Here is a 15898-nt window from a genome sequence, read left to right on the forward strand (position 1 = left end):
GGACTTCAAGAGCAACTGAGAAATAGCGTAACTTAAAAAATAAAATAGCTTTAAGGCTATCGAATTCTTTTTAGGTGTTCTGATGGTTTTATGTATAAAGACATGAAAACATATTACACCTATACGACTTGTGTAAATTGTCACTTCCTGTTAGGATCAAGGAGGATTCATACAATATTATTAAAACAGTACTAATAGCAACTGTTTATGACTCCCAGATATGTTCCAGACATTATACAAAGTGTGCTACCTATTTTAAGGGTCACAGTGAGCTATGATACTGGATGTCTCCTTTTCTAGATGAGAAAACCAAGACTCAGAGAGGTGAAATGACTTGCCAAGGTTTACACAGCAAGTGGAGAGCTGGATTTCAAACCTGGTCTGACACCAAAGTCCACACTCGTCTCCCTCTTATGTGAAGAGGTATTTCTGTGGGAGATGTTTGTTTGTTTCTTTGTTTATTGATGCCGTTCTCTGTACTAAGCCTTGGCAAAGGAAAATTCAGATTTTATACCAAATGAAAAATCCTGACCATTTATTTCCCCCTTCTTCATGTCCATTAATATTTTCATGATGGTGAAAAACTGTAGCATGACAAATTAAGCCTCTGAGAGATAAAGTAACCTTCTCAGCCCTGCTAATTGAGATGGAGTAGAAATTCAAATCTCCTCGAAAAATGTCAAATGGTAAGATTCATTGATCCTGAGTTAAAGATGTTAGCCTGATTATCCCTGCAATCCCTATATAAACAATCATTTGGGGATGTGATTTTTAAGTTGTCAATATTTAATGGCACCAAAAAGTGACCTCTCTGAGCTGGGTCTCCAAATGCTGTGCTCAGTTATCTGCACTGCTGCCACTGTGCTGTAATTTTTAGCTGATTACACATTAGTTCATTTAGCTTTGTTTCCTCTTCCCTACTGTGCCATACTATTAAACGAAAGCGAGGGGCCTGGCATCCCTCTGTGCACAGAGCTGGTATTGTCACAGTGTAATAAGGATACATCCAGTCAAACAGCATGGTGTAGCTGGTCTTTGTGTTCAGTGCAAAGGCAATCCCTCGAAGATCTCTTGCCAGCCCGATCAACATACGCTGTCAGTGGGAAAGAGACACAGTAATTGATTTTCACGTTAGCACAGAGCAGATGGAGTAATAATCAGGCAATAATGACCACATATCTGATTTTGATTCATTAGCTAAAATGTCTCGCTCAGATCCCTTTCTATAGAAAACCGTAGACCCTTTTAAACAAACAGACCATCAAATCTGCTGACCAACTCGACTTTGCTTCTTATAAATTGAGCTAAGTCATGATTCCAGTAGTTTAGGAACATTTGGATTCTTAATATACTTTGTTTCTGAATAATGCCAAATTAGAAAAAAAAGGGGGGGGGGAGATGAGGATTGATAATTCCACAGAACAGAGATGCACAGGGTCTAGACGTTATTTAATAATAGCAAATCTTAACCACACCGGCTTGCATGCAGTCAGTCCACTATGCAACCTAGAGTCTATCCTGGAAGCACACTGGCATTTAAAGATCCTGAAAGAATATCTCTAGTCACCGAGGACAAAATAAAACTGGCCAGGTGACCTATTGCTACCATGACATTCCGAGAAGGGCATTCACAATCCCCAAGCAAGGAAAAGGAAAAGGTGTAAGGAAAAGAGATCTGTTTTGGTTATTAGAAGCCTTGAATTTGAGTCCCAGCTCTGTTGCTTGGCTGTAAGACTTAAGGCAAGGCAACAATTTACAGTCTCAGTTTTCTCATCTATAAAAGGGGCTACTATTGCCTCTTTCACAGAGGCATTGTGAGGAATAAATTTAATAAATTTATGTAAGAATGCCTAACAAGAGCCTGACACGTACTAAATGTTCCATAAATCTTTAGTTTCAGAGAGACAGAAAAAAACCACTTGACTCTTAAATAAAAGAGATCTGATTTGTACTACGGACTCTTAATTAAGCTGTCCTTAGGATGATGCTTGGGAAGAGAAAAAGAAAACCCAGGAACAGATGCTAGAACGTCAGAACAAAGAGCACAAATAAACATAATTGCAAAACAAGGGGGTGGGATAATTGAGATATGCAACTGTGGTTTCTGAAGATACTGTTTCAGTAGGAAGATTCTGCCAGGAAATGGCTCTCAAGTTTTCTTTTTACCAGATTTTCTTTTTCCTCACACATTGGTTAAGAAATGAAAACCTCTTTATAGGAAGGCCTTTAAATGATCATCAAGGACTTGGAAGTGAATCATAAGCCTCATCTTAATGGCTAAATAACATCTCAAAGTAAAATAACCGTTTATCTGTCAGAAGTACCTGCAATTTCTGATCGTCCCCCAACCCTGTACCTAAAAGGTGACTTGATATAACCAGAAGTCGTTTATAAAATATTTAGTTTCTAACCGCCTAACCGTTTCTAAAGTGATGGTAATCTGAATTTGAGTCTGTAAACCCTGAATTTGTTTCTGTTTCTTTAAATGACTCATTCTTTTTCCTCTCATAATCTCACTAGTTCTTGTTAGTCTAGAACCGGCTCACCTCCTTACAGTTCTCTCATGTGACTTGCTATTTTTTAAAAAAAGCCATTTTGCCTTTTATGCAACCTATTTTCACCACCCGGAACCTGTTCCCCTCTTTTGTAGCTTTCCACGTTTCTCACAGCCTCCAGAACAAAATACATCTTCTAAGAAGCCTTCTTGGAACAATCCTATTCTGAGTACGTAGCTCTGCAGTCTTTCTCTGACAGTGGGCATTTCTATATTTATTATGTATACTTACAGGTTACAGGTTATGCTTCAAATAACATTAAGTTTTCACATATACATAAGGCACCCACATTCAGCTCTAAACTGGTCAATAGGAACCAGGAGTTTCACTTTCTTCATGCCTAGTGCAAAGGGCTCTTAAAATATCTTTAGACCATCTTCATTACACAAAAAGGTTAACATTTACTTTTTCACAAATTTTTCTTCTTTAAAAGATGCCAAGTTAATAAAAGTACTCTAAGTGACTCAAATCTATGAAATTATATCAACGTTTACTTTTAGAAAATGTTACTACAGAGCAGAGGAAGCATATAACAATATAGGAACTAATAGTATGTTTTCAATAGATTCAACTGGACAGGCAAATGCAGTGTTCACGTGAATAAGAAACAGATTTCTTATGCTCAAACAATATCTTGTATCTTACGTCAGCAAGAGTACTGTAACAGTCTATACAGATACTCAACACTATGGGAGTACTTTCTTGGTAGCCAAAATGTACCCAGCTCTGCTATGAGACAGGCCGACTGTTACCTAGAAGTTCAACTGGACTACTAAGCATTCTCAGAGAGCAAGAGGCGTTCTGACTGAAATTTAGGGAAGGAGGAGCCTCGGTTCACCATCTCATTTAAAATAGTACAAAGGGGTTTATTTCAAAAGTTGCCCTTCTCCTACAGTTGGTTCACACTTGATTGATCCTATGTCTTTAGTGAGGCTGGTTTGGGGAGCCGGGTAGGTCTGGGGTATCTGATCTTAAGGATTCCTTCTGGATAGTTCGAGGAGAAACCGCTCAGTGCCTCAGCACGCTGCACGGTGAACAGTTGTCTGTGTGCCAAAGTGTGAGACGAATGGGCCGGGAAACAGCTGAAATGCGGCTCCTTCCACCCTGACCCCCAAAACAGGGTTTCTAATGGGAAGTCTGACAGACCCTTTACTGTAGTGGTACTACTGGGGGCAGCTATAATATTATCCTCATAATTCTACTATATAATAACAACAAAGAAAAAGAAGGTGAAGGGTCATTGTGCTTTGTCTTTAGAATTAAGATGGCTGTCTTCATCCTTACAGCATACTCTTAATTCTGGAGACACATCTTAATAACCTCTAAATAGTTCCAACAAAAGAGCCGTGTCAGAGGAATGAGCAGGCCCCAAGGTGTTTCAACTGGAGTGTTTTCATCTGCCTTTATTGCTCTATCCCTCTCCAGAATTAAGGCAATAACCTGTGATAAATTATTCAGGAACTGCTACAGGGATCAAAGCAAAATCATTCTGTTAAAGTGCTGTTTGCAACATTTGGCACTTAGTGCGAAAACTTTTAATGTGCGCATGCTGAAAATCAAGGATTTTAAATAATTTAACATTGTGGAGTTTTTACGAAGGGACTAAAGATAGCAGGTTCCTATTTAACTGCTCCTCTTCCTCCGAGAAGTTTTCATTCATTTTCCTTAAACTCGATGACGTCATGGCCAAATCAAAAATGATGCATGAGTCAAGGGAGTGTGGACTATATTTTACTGTGGATACAATTATAGGGGGAACACATATATTTTGAACTAATGCTTTGGAGCCAGGATTTGTCACAGCATTTGCTTTCTTTTTCCCTTTACTATGGAGAGAAAAACCCAAGACAAAAATTCAATGTTCTCTTCAATTTTATTAGGACTAAGTAAGAAAACAAAGCTATAAATTTAAGAGTTTTGCAGCATTTCCTCCCCTCACAACCATATTTCAATTTGGCAACATAGGTCCTTGATGCTTATGTTCATCCTAAAACCCGCATTTGAAAAATATCTATAAATAGGGAGCTAGAAAATGCTGGTAAGGGTTGCAAATTAAATGAATTTGGCAGTCCTGCGGCATTTTCATAGAGATATTTTAACAGCATCACCTCCTGTGGATTGGAATACTAAATACTTTATTGAAGAACAAAACAGAACTGTTTTTATCTCTAGTACTTGCAAAATGAAGTACCTGAAAGCACTTTTGCATGTATTATTTATTCATCATGATAGAAAAATAGGCTTAACCTAATAAATTACATTTAAAAGCATTTAGTGCAAAAGTTTTGTTTATGATAAAGCAACAGATTTAGTTCTTTATCGGTAGCTTAAAGCACCAAGTTTTCTTTATACAAATTAGACAGATGGTGCTTACAGTAGAATTTACTAAAGGTCTGTCACAACAAATGCAGCCAAGCTGCATATTTAATCACTGCAGAATCTTGTCTACCTGCAGCTGCCAACTGCTAATCCAATTTCCCTGATAAATGTGGCAAGAGACACGATCAGCAATAAAGAGCATCTAACTCCATTTTCCTGCAGGGCGTCTTTTGATGAACATTTAGGACGGAAGCACGGAGTGCACTGTGTGGCCTTGGTTCGCGGCAGCTGCATGCATTCTGAGGCACAGTTCTCAGGTTACTCACTTAATTCTGCCACTATCATTACGTTGCTATTGATCTCAGTAGCTGTTGCCTACACAGCATTACTCTAGATGAAGCTGAATCAGGCAGTTATCATGCATCAAACTTGCTCAAAAGCCTGGAGATTTCCCCTTAATTACTTGTGATTTTATTTGCAAATACCGTTAAAGTGTAATCAAGCAGTCACTTTCCAGGGTCGTTAAGAACTTGCTGGTTTAGGGATATATCACTGGAACTCCATTAAAAATGACTCTAGGAAGATGGTTTCTATCAAACTAGATGGGATTACATCAAAATGGACTTGGAGTATAATGAAATCTTCAAATGAGATAAATGTAATTTTTATCAAGATGGTGTTTTTCAACCTCACTGCTTCTTTCTGATATAAAAGGGCATGGAGAGCCACCTTAAAGCTGCAAAGCTTTTGTTGGTCCTTCAAAATATTTGGAAGACATCTAAAAAATACAGCTAACCTGAGTAGAAACTCTGGTGAAGAGTTTTCACAAGATGATGAACACAGAAAATCTCTAAGATCCTTTTTGGTTTTAAAATTCTATGACTACTGCATGTTGATAAACATTCATTTCAAAAACTATTTCAAAAGGTATCGCATTTGGCTAATTATTTTCTGGTAGAAGAATTTCCCTAAAATAATCATCAAAGGCCACTGTTTTACTATCTGGCTTCTTACTGCAAGCATATATATATTTTAGAGAGAGGACAGGCCATGCAAAATGATGGTTAATGTTTTTGACTTACTCCAAATAATGATAAAATATGACTTGAGCATCACTAACAAAGGTGCCTGCATCCTCTAGAGTACATTTATTAGTCTTTTAAAAATAATAATCAGTGTTAATCTATTTAATATAGCCCAGATACATTATGATTTCAGAAGATGCTATTCCTATTTTGCAGATCTTGCGTTCCTCACCCCCCACATTAAAATATGGGACTGTTTTGTCACAAACAGCTTGCTACACTTAAGGATTTTACTAATAAAACATAATGTTGTCTTAGATATTATGACTGTTGCCACAGCTGAACTGACTTGTCAAATCAATCCTAATACGGCTCCCACAGGCACATAAAAACCTTATTTAGCTATCAGTTATCCTAATCACTTTGTTCAGTTTAAGAATGCAATACTTCAAGACCAGCTCCTATTTATACATATATGCCTAGCCATTTAATAATGTCTTGATTTATATAAACTCTTGTTTAAAAAAATATTTAGAGATGTAGTGTTTTAGCATGAGTATGTGTGCATCCCTCCCTATAAATATATTGAGGCATACAGTGCAGGGTACATGAGGGAAGAGAGATGCTTAAAGTGGTGTACCCATGAGAAGTGTTCTTTTAAAGATACTGCCACAAGAGACAAATCATCTAATCATAAACTGCCCAAAATCACTCGCTGACCTCAAAGTCAATTTGTACAAGAAACTAAAGAAGTACTCACACGAAAAGTACAACTCAAAGACACATGCAACTGAGGAAGCAAGACTGATGAGGCACAGAGCACATACAAATATGCAGAAACCTTTTTGTGGATCTAGATATCCCAGCATGAGCAAAATCATCTTTCATCATATTTAGGAACAAACCCACCTTTACATCTTCTTGTTTAAAGTTGTTGTTGAATATTTGTAATACTGTTTCAAAAGAGACTGTAAGAGGCAGCATGAAATTCTCAAATTCGTCTTCATCTTCGCCTATCAGAAAAACAAAAGGGTCACCATAGTTTAAAATGCATGCTATTGTACATTAGCCTAGGCCGTGAGTGCTTCATTCAGGCTTAGAAATGTCCCTGGGAAAGGGTCAGTCTGCATTCACACTCATGCTGCATTTTGTACTTTGTTTGGCTCATTGAATATTCTTGTGTTTTGCCTTCTCTTTTGCACCAAATGAAATAGCAAAATTACTTACCAGCCATTTTTTTTCCTGGCTCTTTATTGGATCAAACAGACTCATGCCCCGGGCATCTCAGCCCTTCAGTTCTTAGTGCCCCCAGAGCTTCCCCAATGCCTCAAGGAAAGCCACTTTCAAAGCCTCAGAGACAGGGATCCTTTTTTCCCTTCTCTTTAGGTGCCAAGGCCCTAAAGGGCTCAAAGACTCAGGTGCCCAGATAGCTCTAAGTTATTATTCCCCTTTATTTATGTTCTTTTTTATTAATTTGTTAAATAGATAGCAGGGAAACTTTTATCTGCCAAATAAGATGGGGTCCCTCATGGGTCATTTGGATTTTAAGTACATTCTCCCTGGGTATACTTCCTCTTGCACCAAGCTTCCTTTTCTTTATAGGAACGAGTCATTTTCTATTGTTTTTTCCCTTGAAATGTAGACTGCAGTTTCCTTAAGGATTCTATCAAAACAGAATCTTCACTTCAAACATGGATATGTACAAATCGCAAATTATTTTTTATTACAACTTTATATTTTAGTTGACAATGTTACCATTAGTTTCAGGTATACAACATAGTGACTCAACCTCTCTAGAGTTATGCTCTGCTCCCCACAAGTGTAGCTACAATCTGTCACCACACAACGCCATTACAGTACCACTGACCACCTTCCCTATGTTGTGCCTTTTATTCCCCTGACTCACTCATTCCATAACTGAAGGCCTGTTATCTCCCACTCCCCTTTGCCCGTTTTGCCCATCCCCTCACCTCCCTTCCCTCTGGCAACCATCAGTTTGTTCTTGGTATTTATAGTCTGATTCTGCTTTTTGTTTATTCATTTTTTTTTTTACATTCCACCTGAGTAAAATCATATGGTATTGTTTTCCTCTGTCTGACTTATTTCACTTAGCATAATACCCCTAAGTCCATTCATGTTGCAAATGGCAAGATCTCATCCTTTTTTATGGCTATGTAATATTTCATTGTGTGCGTGCGTGCGTGCGTGTGTGTGTGTGTACGTACACCACATCTTCCTTATCCATAGACACTCAGGTTGCTTCCATACCCTGGCTACACAACTGACAAGTTATATAGTATTCTTTTCATAATGGGTTTCTTTTTTTTTAAAGATTTTTGTTTGTTTATTTATTTATTTATTTATAGAGCGTGAGCAGGGGGAGGGGCAGAGGGAGAGGGAGAGAATCTCAAGCAGACTCCACACTGAGTATGTGGATCCCGATGCAGTGCTCCATCTCATGACCCCAAGATCATGAGCTGAGCCAAAATCAAGAGTTGGATGCTCAACCAACTGAGCCACCCAGGCGTCCCAAGGGGTTTCTTTTCTTTAAGTTTTTTAAAAGGATGAAGACTGATGTGAGGCTCGGTCCCAGGACCCCTGGGATCACGACCTGAGCTGAAGGCAGACACTTTAACCGACTGAGCCACCCAGGCACCCCAAGGTGTTTCTTTTAAATTCCTGGGTTCCATCCCAGAGCTACTGAATCAGAGACCCTGGGGGTGGGGGTCTAGAAATTTGTTTTAAGAAGCCCTCCAGGTGATTCAGATGTATGCAAATATTTGAGAAACACTGGTCTGTACATCATTCTACAGATAACACAGAAGGTCAGTGGCACAATCAGGATCTTTAGCCTCTTATGGAGTGGCTGATCTGGCTGACCCTCATCTTTTGTTACTTCTCTTTCCCCTTTAACCTTATGCACTTTGTTTCCAGAGTCCAAAAGAATCAAGGACTTAGCTTTGTTCACAAAGAGATATCAAAAGGTCAATGAGACTTTCCTGGTATGCTGTTCTAAACAAGGGTCAGATCTCCAAGTGAAGGGTAAAGCAGACCAGATTATAATCCCTGCTCTGTCAACTGCCTATGCAACCAAGCTCTCTTAGCTACATCCTCTGTCAGCTGGTGATAACATTAGAGGCCTTTACAGAAGGTCTTCCTTTTCCAAGCCCAGGTAAAACAGCAGCTCTCCCAATCTGAGCTAAGCTCGCCTGCAAGTACTCCCTAAGGCCCCACCACAAGCAATCCCCCTTCTCCCTGTGAGATGCCACAGCATTTTGTCTACTCTTGACAATAGGTAACATTGATCAGTCTGCCTCGAATTTGTAGATATTTAGGCATATAGCTAATAACACTAATAATAATGCCTAACATCATTCCACCACCACCACCATTTGATGAGGGTTACTGTGGGGATTAAATAAAATAAAATTTATAATGTGCGTATGTAAATTATTAGATCTGCCAGCCCACACTGACAGTATCTTTGGCTTTCCTTCTGGAGAGCTGAGACTGCATCTTTGCATTTCTCAGTGAAGGAGAATGATGTAGGCAGGTAAAGCTCAGCAATAAACAGAACCAGTGTCTGGCTCCGCCCCTTACTGTTTAACTTCGGATATTCACTAATTACCCTGAGTCTCAGTTTTCTCATCTACAAAATAAGAATAAAAATACCTATCTTTGTGAATATTTAATGTTCTAACACATGAAAAACAGAAGATGCTCAATAAATAGTAGGGTGGTGCTAGCATTATAGTACTGGCACCTAGAACAGTGCCTGGCATGTATTAGGGAAATACTGTATTTGAATGAAAATAAAGGTGAATTTTAAAAATCCCTTATTTTCTGAATACCTGATATGAATAATACATAATTATGTATTATGCTAATTGAAGCAGACATTATCAAATCCTTAAATATATAATATATATACACATTATAAACGATGTATTCTGACTCTCCTAAGATAAAGTATCTTCTAAATATGGAATTATTAATGAGAACAGTGGTAACAATCACTGTAGGCAGATAAGGGTACAGAAAAGAGTGGATGCTTTGAAGGTTCTAAGCTCAATCCTGGCTCTGCTACTTGTTAGCATTCTGGTTTTGGATAAACGAGAGCCATTAACATTTTTGTTGTTTTAAGCTTTATATGGACCTAGAGAGGTGATTACGGTGGTCAGATAAAGTGTGACCACCAGGTTGTCCCCCAATACCCTTCCTTTGGGAGCAAAGCTTTCCCAAGATAAAGATATTTAATCAGAACAAAGATAAATTCAGGACTTTACCATTCAACCCTTCACTTAATACACGGAGCCAGAGATCAAAAACTTTCTGACTCATCTCTTTCCTCAAAGTTTGAGGTGTGGGAAAATCAAGGCACAGAAGACAAGCCACCAACATGTGCAGGGAGAAGTCAAAGAGCAAATACTAAAGAAAGGAATATGAACAGCAATTCTACTTTAATGTCATATCCTCAGAGAGGCCTTCCCTGACCTCTCTACCTAAAACATTACTGTAAAACTCGCCCCGACCCCCACCCACTTTCCGCTCCCATAATCTACTTTATTTTTCTTATGGGACTTACTGTGACCGTGCTGTATATTCACATATGTATTCATGGTCTTCCCTAATAGAATGTAAGCTCCTTGATGCAGGAATTTCATCTGTTTAGATCATGACTACATCCCCAGTGCCTAGAATAGGGTCTGGCATTCAAAAATAGTTGTGTAGTGACTGAATAACAGAACAGTAGTTATTTCCTGAGTGCTTATTATGTGAAGGCAATGAGTTTAATACTTGATTTACTTAACAGACACCAATGTAGCTATTCCTAGGTTCCAAGCACTGCTGCAAATCATTAACGGCCCCAACAATCCTATGGAGTTGTATGATGATTTCCTTCATTTTACATGCGAACAGAGAGGCTCAAAGGGGTTAAATGGTTTGCCCAACAACCTTGGGCTGGTAAATGTCAGTGGACTTGGATCCCCAATTCCATTGGCTTTACCTCCAGCTCATGTTCTTTCCCCTGTCTCTACAGGGGTGGAAGGTATCAGAGGTAGGCACTGAAGTCAGGGTTACAGAATTTTGAGTTTAGAGCTGCATGAAGTTAGAAGAGGGTGAAGAGGGGCGCCTGGGTGGCTCAGTCGGTTAAGCAGCTGCCTTTGGCTCAGGTCATGATCCCAGGGTCCTGGGATCGAGCCCCGCATCGGCCTCCCTGCTCTGAGGGGAGCCTGCGTTTCCCTCTCCCTCTGCTTGCTTGTGTTACTGCTCTTGCTCTCTCTCTGTCAAATAAATAAATAAAATCTTAAAAAAAAAAAAGAAAAGAAGAGGGTGAAGAACAATCAGATTGGTTCTGGTAGGGAGAAAGGGATTCCTCAACAATCATTTGAGTTTAAGATAGGCAAATATGATACACTGGCGCATTATTTCCACAAAAATGTTTTATGTTTCAGTTAGCACTGTACCTCTCTTATCGCAAGGTGATACGTTGTATTATCTAAGCTGGAAAACTGGTCATTTTTGTTTATGTCATGCAAACAAACTCTATACAACATTTATTAGAGTTTTTTTCGTTATTTGTATTACTCTTAGAGGTATCAATTACTGCTTCTGACAGGAAAGGAGGAAAACACAAGTTCACTCTTTTACAACTTCATATTCAAGTATGCAGTCATATATTTAATACGCCAAATGTATATGTGATCATTTTATGAATAATAATTGAAGCTGCTCATTTTTTTTCTGACCAGAGCCCAGAAGCCAGTATGATTTGAAGGTGAAGTGCCAATTTACAGATGAATATTTTCATTGGCATCAGGAAAAATAATAACATAACATTGTTTAAGTTCTCAGTTATGCATAATAAAAATGATAAATTCTTCAGCTTTTCGGTAAAACCCAAATCTAATCCCCTCTACTGGATTTCTGAGGATCTGATTCAACAGAAAGTTATTCATTTTAGGAGTTTCAATTTTTTTTTCCTTCAGAGAAGTCACATTAAAATACTAACAGAGAGGCACCTGGGTGGCTCAGTCAGTTAAGCCTCTGCGTTCAGTTCAGGTCATGATCTCAGGGTCCTGGGATCAAGCCCCACATTGGGCTCCTTGCTCAGCGGGGAGTCTGCTTCTCCCTCTCCCTCTGCTGCTCCCCCTGCTTGTGCTTGCTCTCCCCACCCCGTGTGTCAAATAAATAAATAAAATCTTAAAAAATAAAATAAAATACTGACAGTAACCTTTTTAGTATATTGACTCTCAGATATGTTATTTTTAAAACGTTTCACTTGTTATTTTATATAATTTAAGACCCTGAGTGGTGGGAAAGTAAAATGGTGTAGCCAATAGCATATGATGCAGCCACTGTAGAAAACAGTTTGGCAATTAATCAGAAAGTTAAACAGAGAATTGCCGTTTGATTAACCAATTTTACTCCTAGGTATACACCCTGAGAGAATTCAAAGGGTATGTTCACACAAAAACTTACATACAGATGTTCATACCAGCATTATCATAACAGCCAAAAGGTGAAAACCCAACTGTTCAAACAAAATGTGGTATAGTCATACAATGGAATGTTAGCCGTAAAAATGAACGAAGTACCAAGACATGCTAAACTATGAATAAGCCTTGAAAACATTATGCTACGTGAAAGAAGACAGACACAAGGGCCACATATTACATGAGTTCATTTATATGAAATTTCTAGAATGGGCATATTCACAGAGACAGAAAGCAGGTCAGTGGTTACCAGGAGCCAGGGGCAGGGGAAATAAGGAATGACTACTTTAAGATACAGGATTTCTTTCTGGGGTGATGAAAATACTCTGGAATTAGATAATGGTGATGGTTGTATAGCCCTGTGAATATTCTGAATGTACTAAATACCACTGAACTTATACTTTAACAGGGTGAATTTTATGGCATGTGAATCTCAATAAATAAATAAATAAATAAAAATAAAAAACCCAACCCCAAACGACAAAAACCACCATCAACAAAATTCTCTACACCTTTAAAAGTATGCCGAACAGTGAAACTTCTCATTTCCTCAAATTCAAATGCAAACAGGTTGGATTACTGGGGATCTGGGGCAGCAGTCAAGGAGAAGTTAATAGAACAGATAATTATGATAATAATAAATCATGGTGGCCAACGGTTACTGAGGATTTATTATATGGTAACTACTGTGTAAAATACTTCGGTATTAGTGACCGGTTAGTAGGGTAGGCTGGATAACGGTCCCTCGAAGATGCCCATGTGCTAATCCTTGGAATCTGTGAATGTTAGGTTATAAGCAAAGGGGAACTGAGGTTGTTAATCATCTTCAAAATAGAAGATTATTCTGGGTTATCCAGATAGGTCCAAGGTAATCACAAAGGTCCTTGAAAGTGTTAGAGAAAAGTAGATAGGGAAAACCAGAGAGATGACAAGTAAAAGGCCTTGACCAGATGTTGCTCAAGAAAGGGGGCCATGAGCCAAGGAAAGCAGGTGGCATCTAAGCTGCAAAAGGCAAGGGAACAGATTCTTCTGCAGAGCCCCAGAAAGGACCGCTGCCTTGCTGACACCTTGATTTTAGCCCACTGAGATCCATTTTGGACTTCTGACCTCCAGAACTGTAAAATAATAAATCTGTAATATTTAAGCCATTCAATTTGCAGTAATTTGTAATGGGAGTAATAGGAAACTAATATTAGTAATTAGTAATTAGATCTGACCTTAGTAAAGGTCAGATCTAATGTTCTGAAGCTCTCTGTTCCAAACACGGAGAATTAAGAGGGGAGCTAAATAAGGAGACACAGAGGCAGATGAGTGAGGAAAATAATCTATTTAAAACCAAGCATCAGTGGGTCCTATCAAAAGAGCCAGTGACTTTTGCAGGCCTAAGCCCACATCATCTGCTGTTCCCCAGTGCTTCATTAGGATAGCACTTCTCCAGTTCTATTAGAATTAAGTCTTGAGAAAGGTGCCTAGCCAGAGCTAACTTGGGCCCAAATTTAGTTTTCCTTTCAGTTTCCCCCTACACAGCCTAGGAGGTGTAGCTGGCTGTGATAGGACTGCGGCTTCAGGGAGGGCAGGCTATTGTAGGACCTGTCAGGAAGTGTCATCAGCTCCTGCTTCTGTAGGAAAATAATAGCCCAAGTGCTGAAGGCAGAGTAACTGCATTAAAGGTACTGAACTTGCCTCATTTTGAGGTCCTGGTGTCAGTCAGTGCCCCTGATTGTACATCCAATAAATATTTCTGTCTTAACTAATATATACTGAGTACTTGTTTTGTGATAGGAATTGTCCCAGGCCTTTTCACACCTCTTTATCTTATTTAAAGCACATAACAATTCTTTAAGTTAGACATCTCCATTTCATAGATGAGAAAATTGAGGCTCCCTTTAATTCCTCTCCCTAGGGAACCAGAATGTTTATTATAGTTCTCAAAAGAAAAATACAAAGCCCATTGCAGACCCTTGTACTCCTTTTCTAGGAAACCTACCCTAAAAGTTTCATCCCTGAAGCATCTCATTCCCTGAGGTGCTCTGGACTCTCTACCCTCAAAACCAGGTAAGTTATTAAAACTGGATCTGGACTTAATGGGCTGCTTTCTGCCTACAGGGCCGGCTAATTAGTCTTAATTATCTCATTATAGATTCTAAGTATTTCCAGCTGCTTCTTTACCCCTTATTGCCCAGTCCCCCCGCCCCCCATGTCTATTTTCCAGATAGTCTCTGCCAAGTCATGGACACAGGTGATATATTGATGTATTCTTCCTATCAGAACATTAGTTATTTCTGATCAAGCTTCTCACTTGCTAAACCCTTCTGGGACATCTACCTCTGTTTCTTTTTATCCATGAGGATAAATATGCTTTGGCCAATTATTAGGACATGAGGACAAATTTTAAAAAACTACATTTGACTTTCACTGACCAGAGAACCATTATATACCTATATAGGGCAAATAATAAACATGAATCTATCTGGTTATTTGATAGAAGCTTGGAAAGTAATCCCTTCTCCCTTCTTCTCACTGCCCTCAAGCCTCAAATCAATCATTCAGTCCAAACAGTTCAAATAAAGATGAAAAAAGAAAAAGTTACCTTTCCTAATTGATTGAGAATATAAAAAGGTGAAGTAACAGTGTAGTACAAGTGAATGTGTGGTCACAGGGCTACAGGTTATATGACTGACCTTGGGCAAGTCATGTAGTCTCTCTGAACCTCATCTTTCTAACAGATAAGCAATGCAATAATACCTATTTCACGTGGGCTGTTGTGAGGATCAAACAGAATAATGTGAGAGTGGTTTGCAGACTATAAATTTATAAACAAATGTTAGTTGTTATTAATAAAGAAAAGGAAAGTTTCTTTCCTCTGTATATTTTTACTTTTACCATTAGTAGCTATTTCTATAATACTCTTCCCTTTTTATTCAAGTCATTTACTTTTTATTTAAAATTCCTCAAATTTAAGCTAGGGATATCTTCAGGTGCCAATTATCTATTAAAAGCCACAAAGGTAGGTGAATATTATAGCACGCTCCTCCCTAAAGAGAAAATATCTCTTAATGTCTATAAATAACATTTTAATATTAACAGTCCCTTGATCATTACAAGATAGGACTTTTTCTTAGAGTCTGAGTATCTGAGGAAAACACTGCTCACTCAGATCCTAGCAACATGCTTCTCATCTGAGTAGTTCAAGATAAGGTTCAATCATAAAAAGGCCGAGAAAAGCAACTGTTAGTGACACCAAGGAAAAACAATTTTAGTGACACTGAGTAATTCTAAGTTTGTGGTTGGTAAAAACTTAATTTGCAATGAATAATATTCAGTATTCCACAAAACAAAGAGCGTTGTTGTAGTTCTTTTCCACACTTCCCTTCTCCAATATTTGTCAACTGAATTCACCTCTATTCAAATTAAACAAAATAGAAGGTTTTATTTATTCAAGTATTTTATACTGAACAGCTCCCTGGAGGGTCTCCATTTACTGGCTTGGGTAATATTATCT

The 15898-nt window shown here is 38.5% G+C and overlaps 1 protein-coding gene across 5 annotated transcripts in view; it reads right to left on the bottom strand.

Annotated features, from left to right (window-relative positions):
- RANBP17 (RAN binding protein 17) overlaps positions 1–15898 on the bottom strand; it is a 324861-nt gene that overhangs the window by 62752 nt on the left and 246211 nt on the right. For all 5 annotated transcript variants that reach the window (XM_027605977.1, XM_027605978.1, XM_027605976.1 and 2 more), the window contains 2 exons: positions 6809–6912; positions 1005–1093 (listed from right to left, as the gene is read on the bottom strand). In XM_027605977.1, coding sequence (XP_027461778.1) covers positions 1005–1093; positions 6809–6912 — 193 coding nt within the window. The remainder of the gene's footprint in view (positions 1–1004; positions 1094–6808; positions 6913–15898) is intronic.

This window comes from Zalophus californianus, chromosome 5 (genome assembly GCF_009762305.2).
Source record: "Zalophus californianus isolate mZalCal1 chromosome 5, mZalCal1.pri.v2, whole genome shotgun sequence".
Taxonomy (NCBI): Eukaryota; Metazoa; Chordata; class Mammalia; order Carnivora; family Otariidae; genus Zalophus; species Zalophus californianus.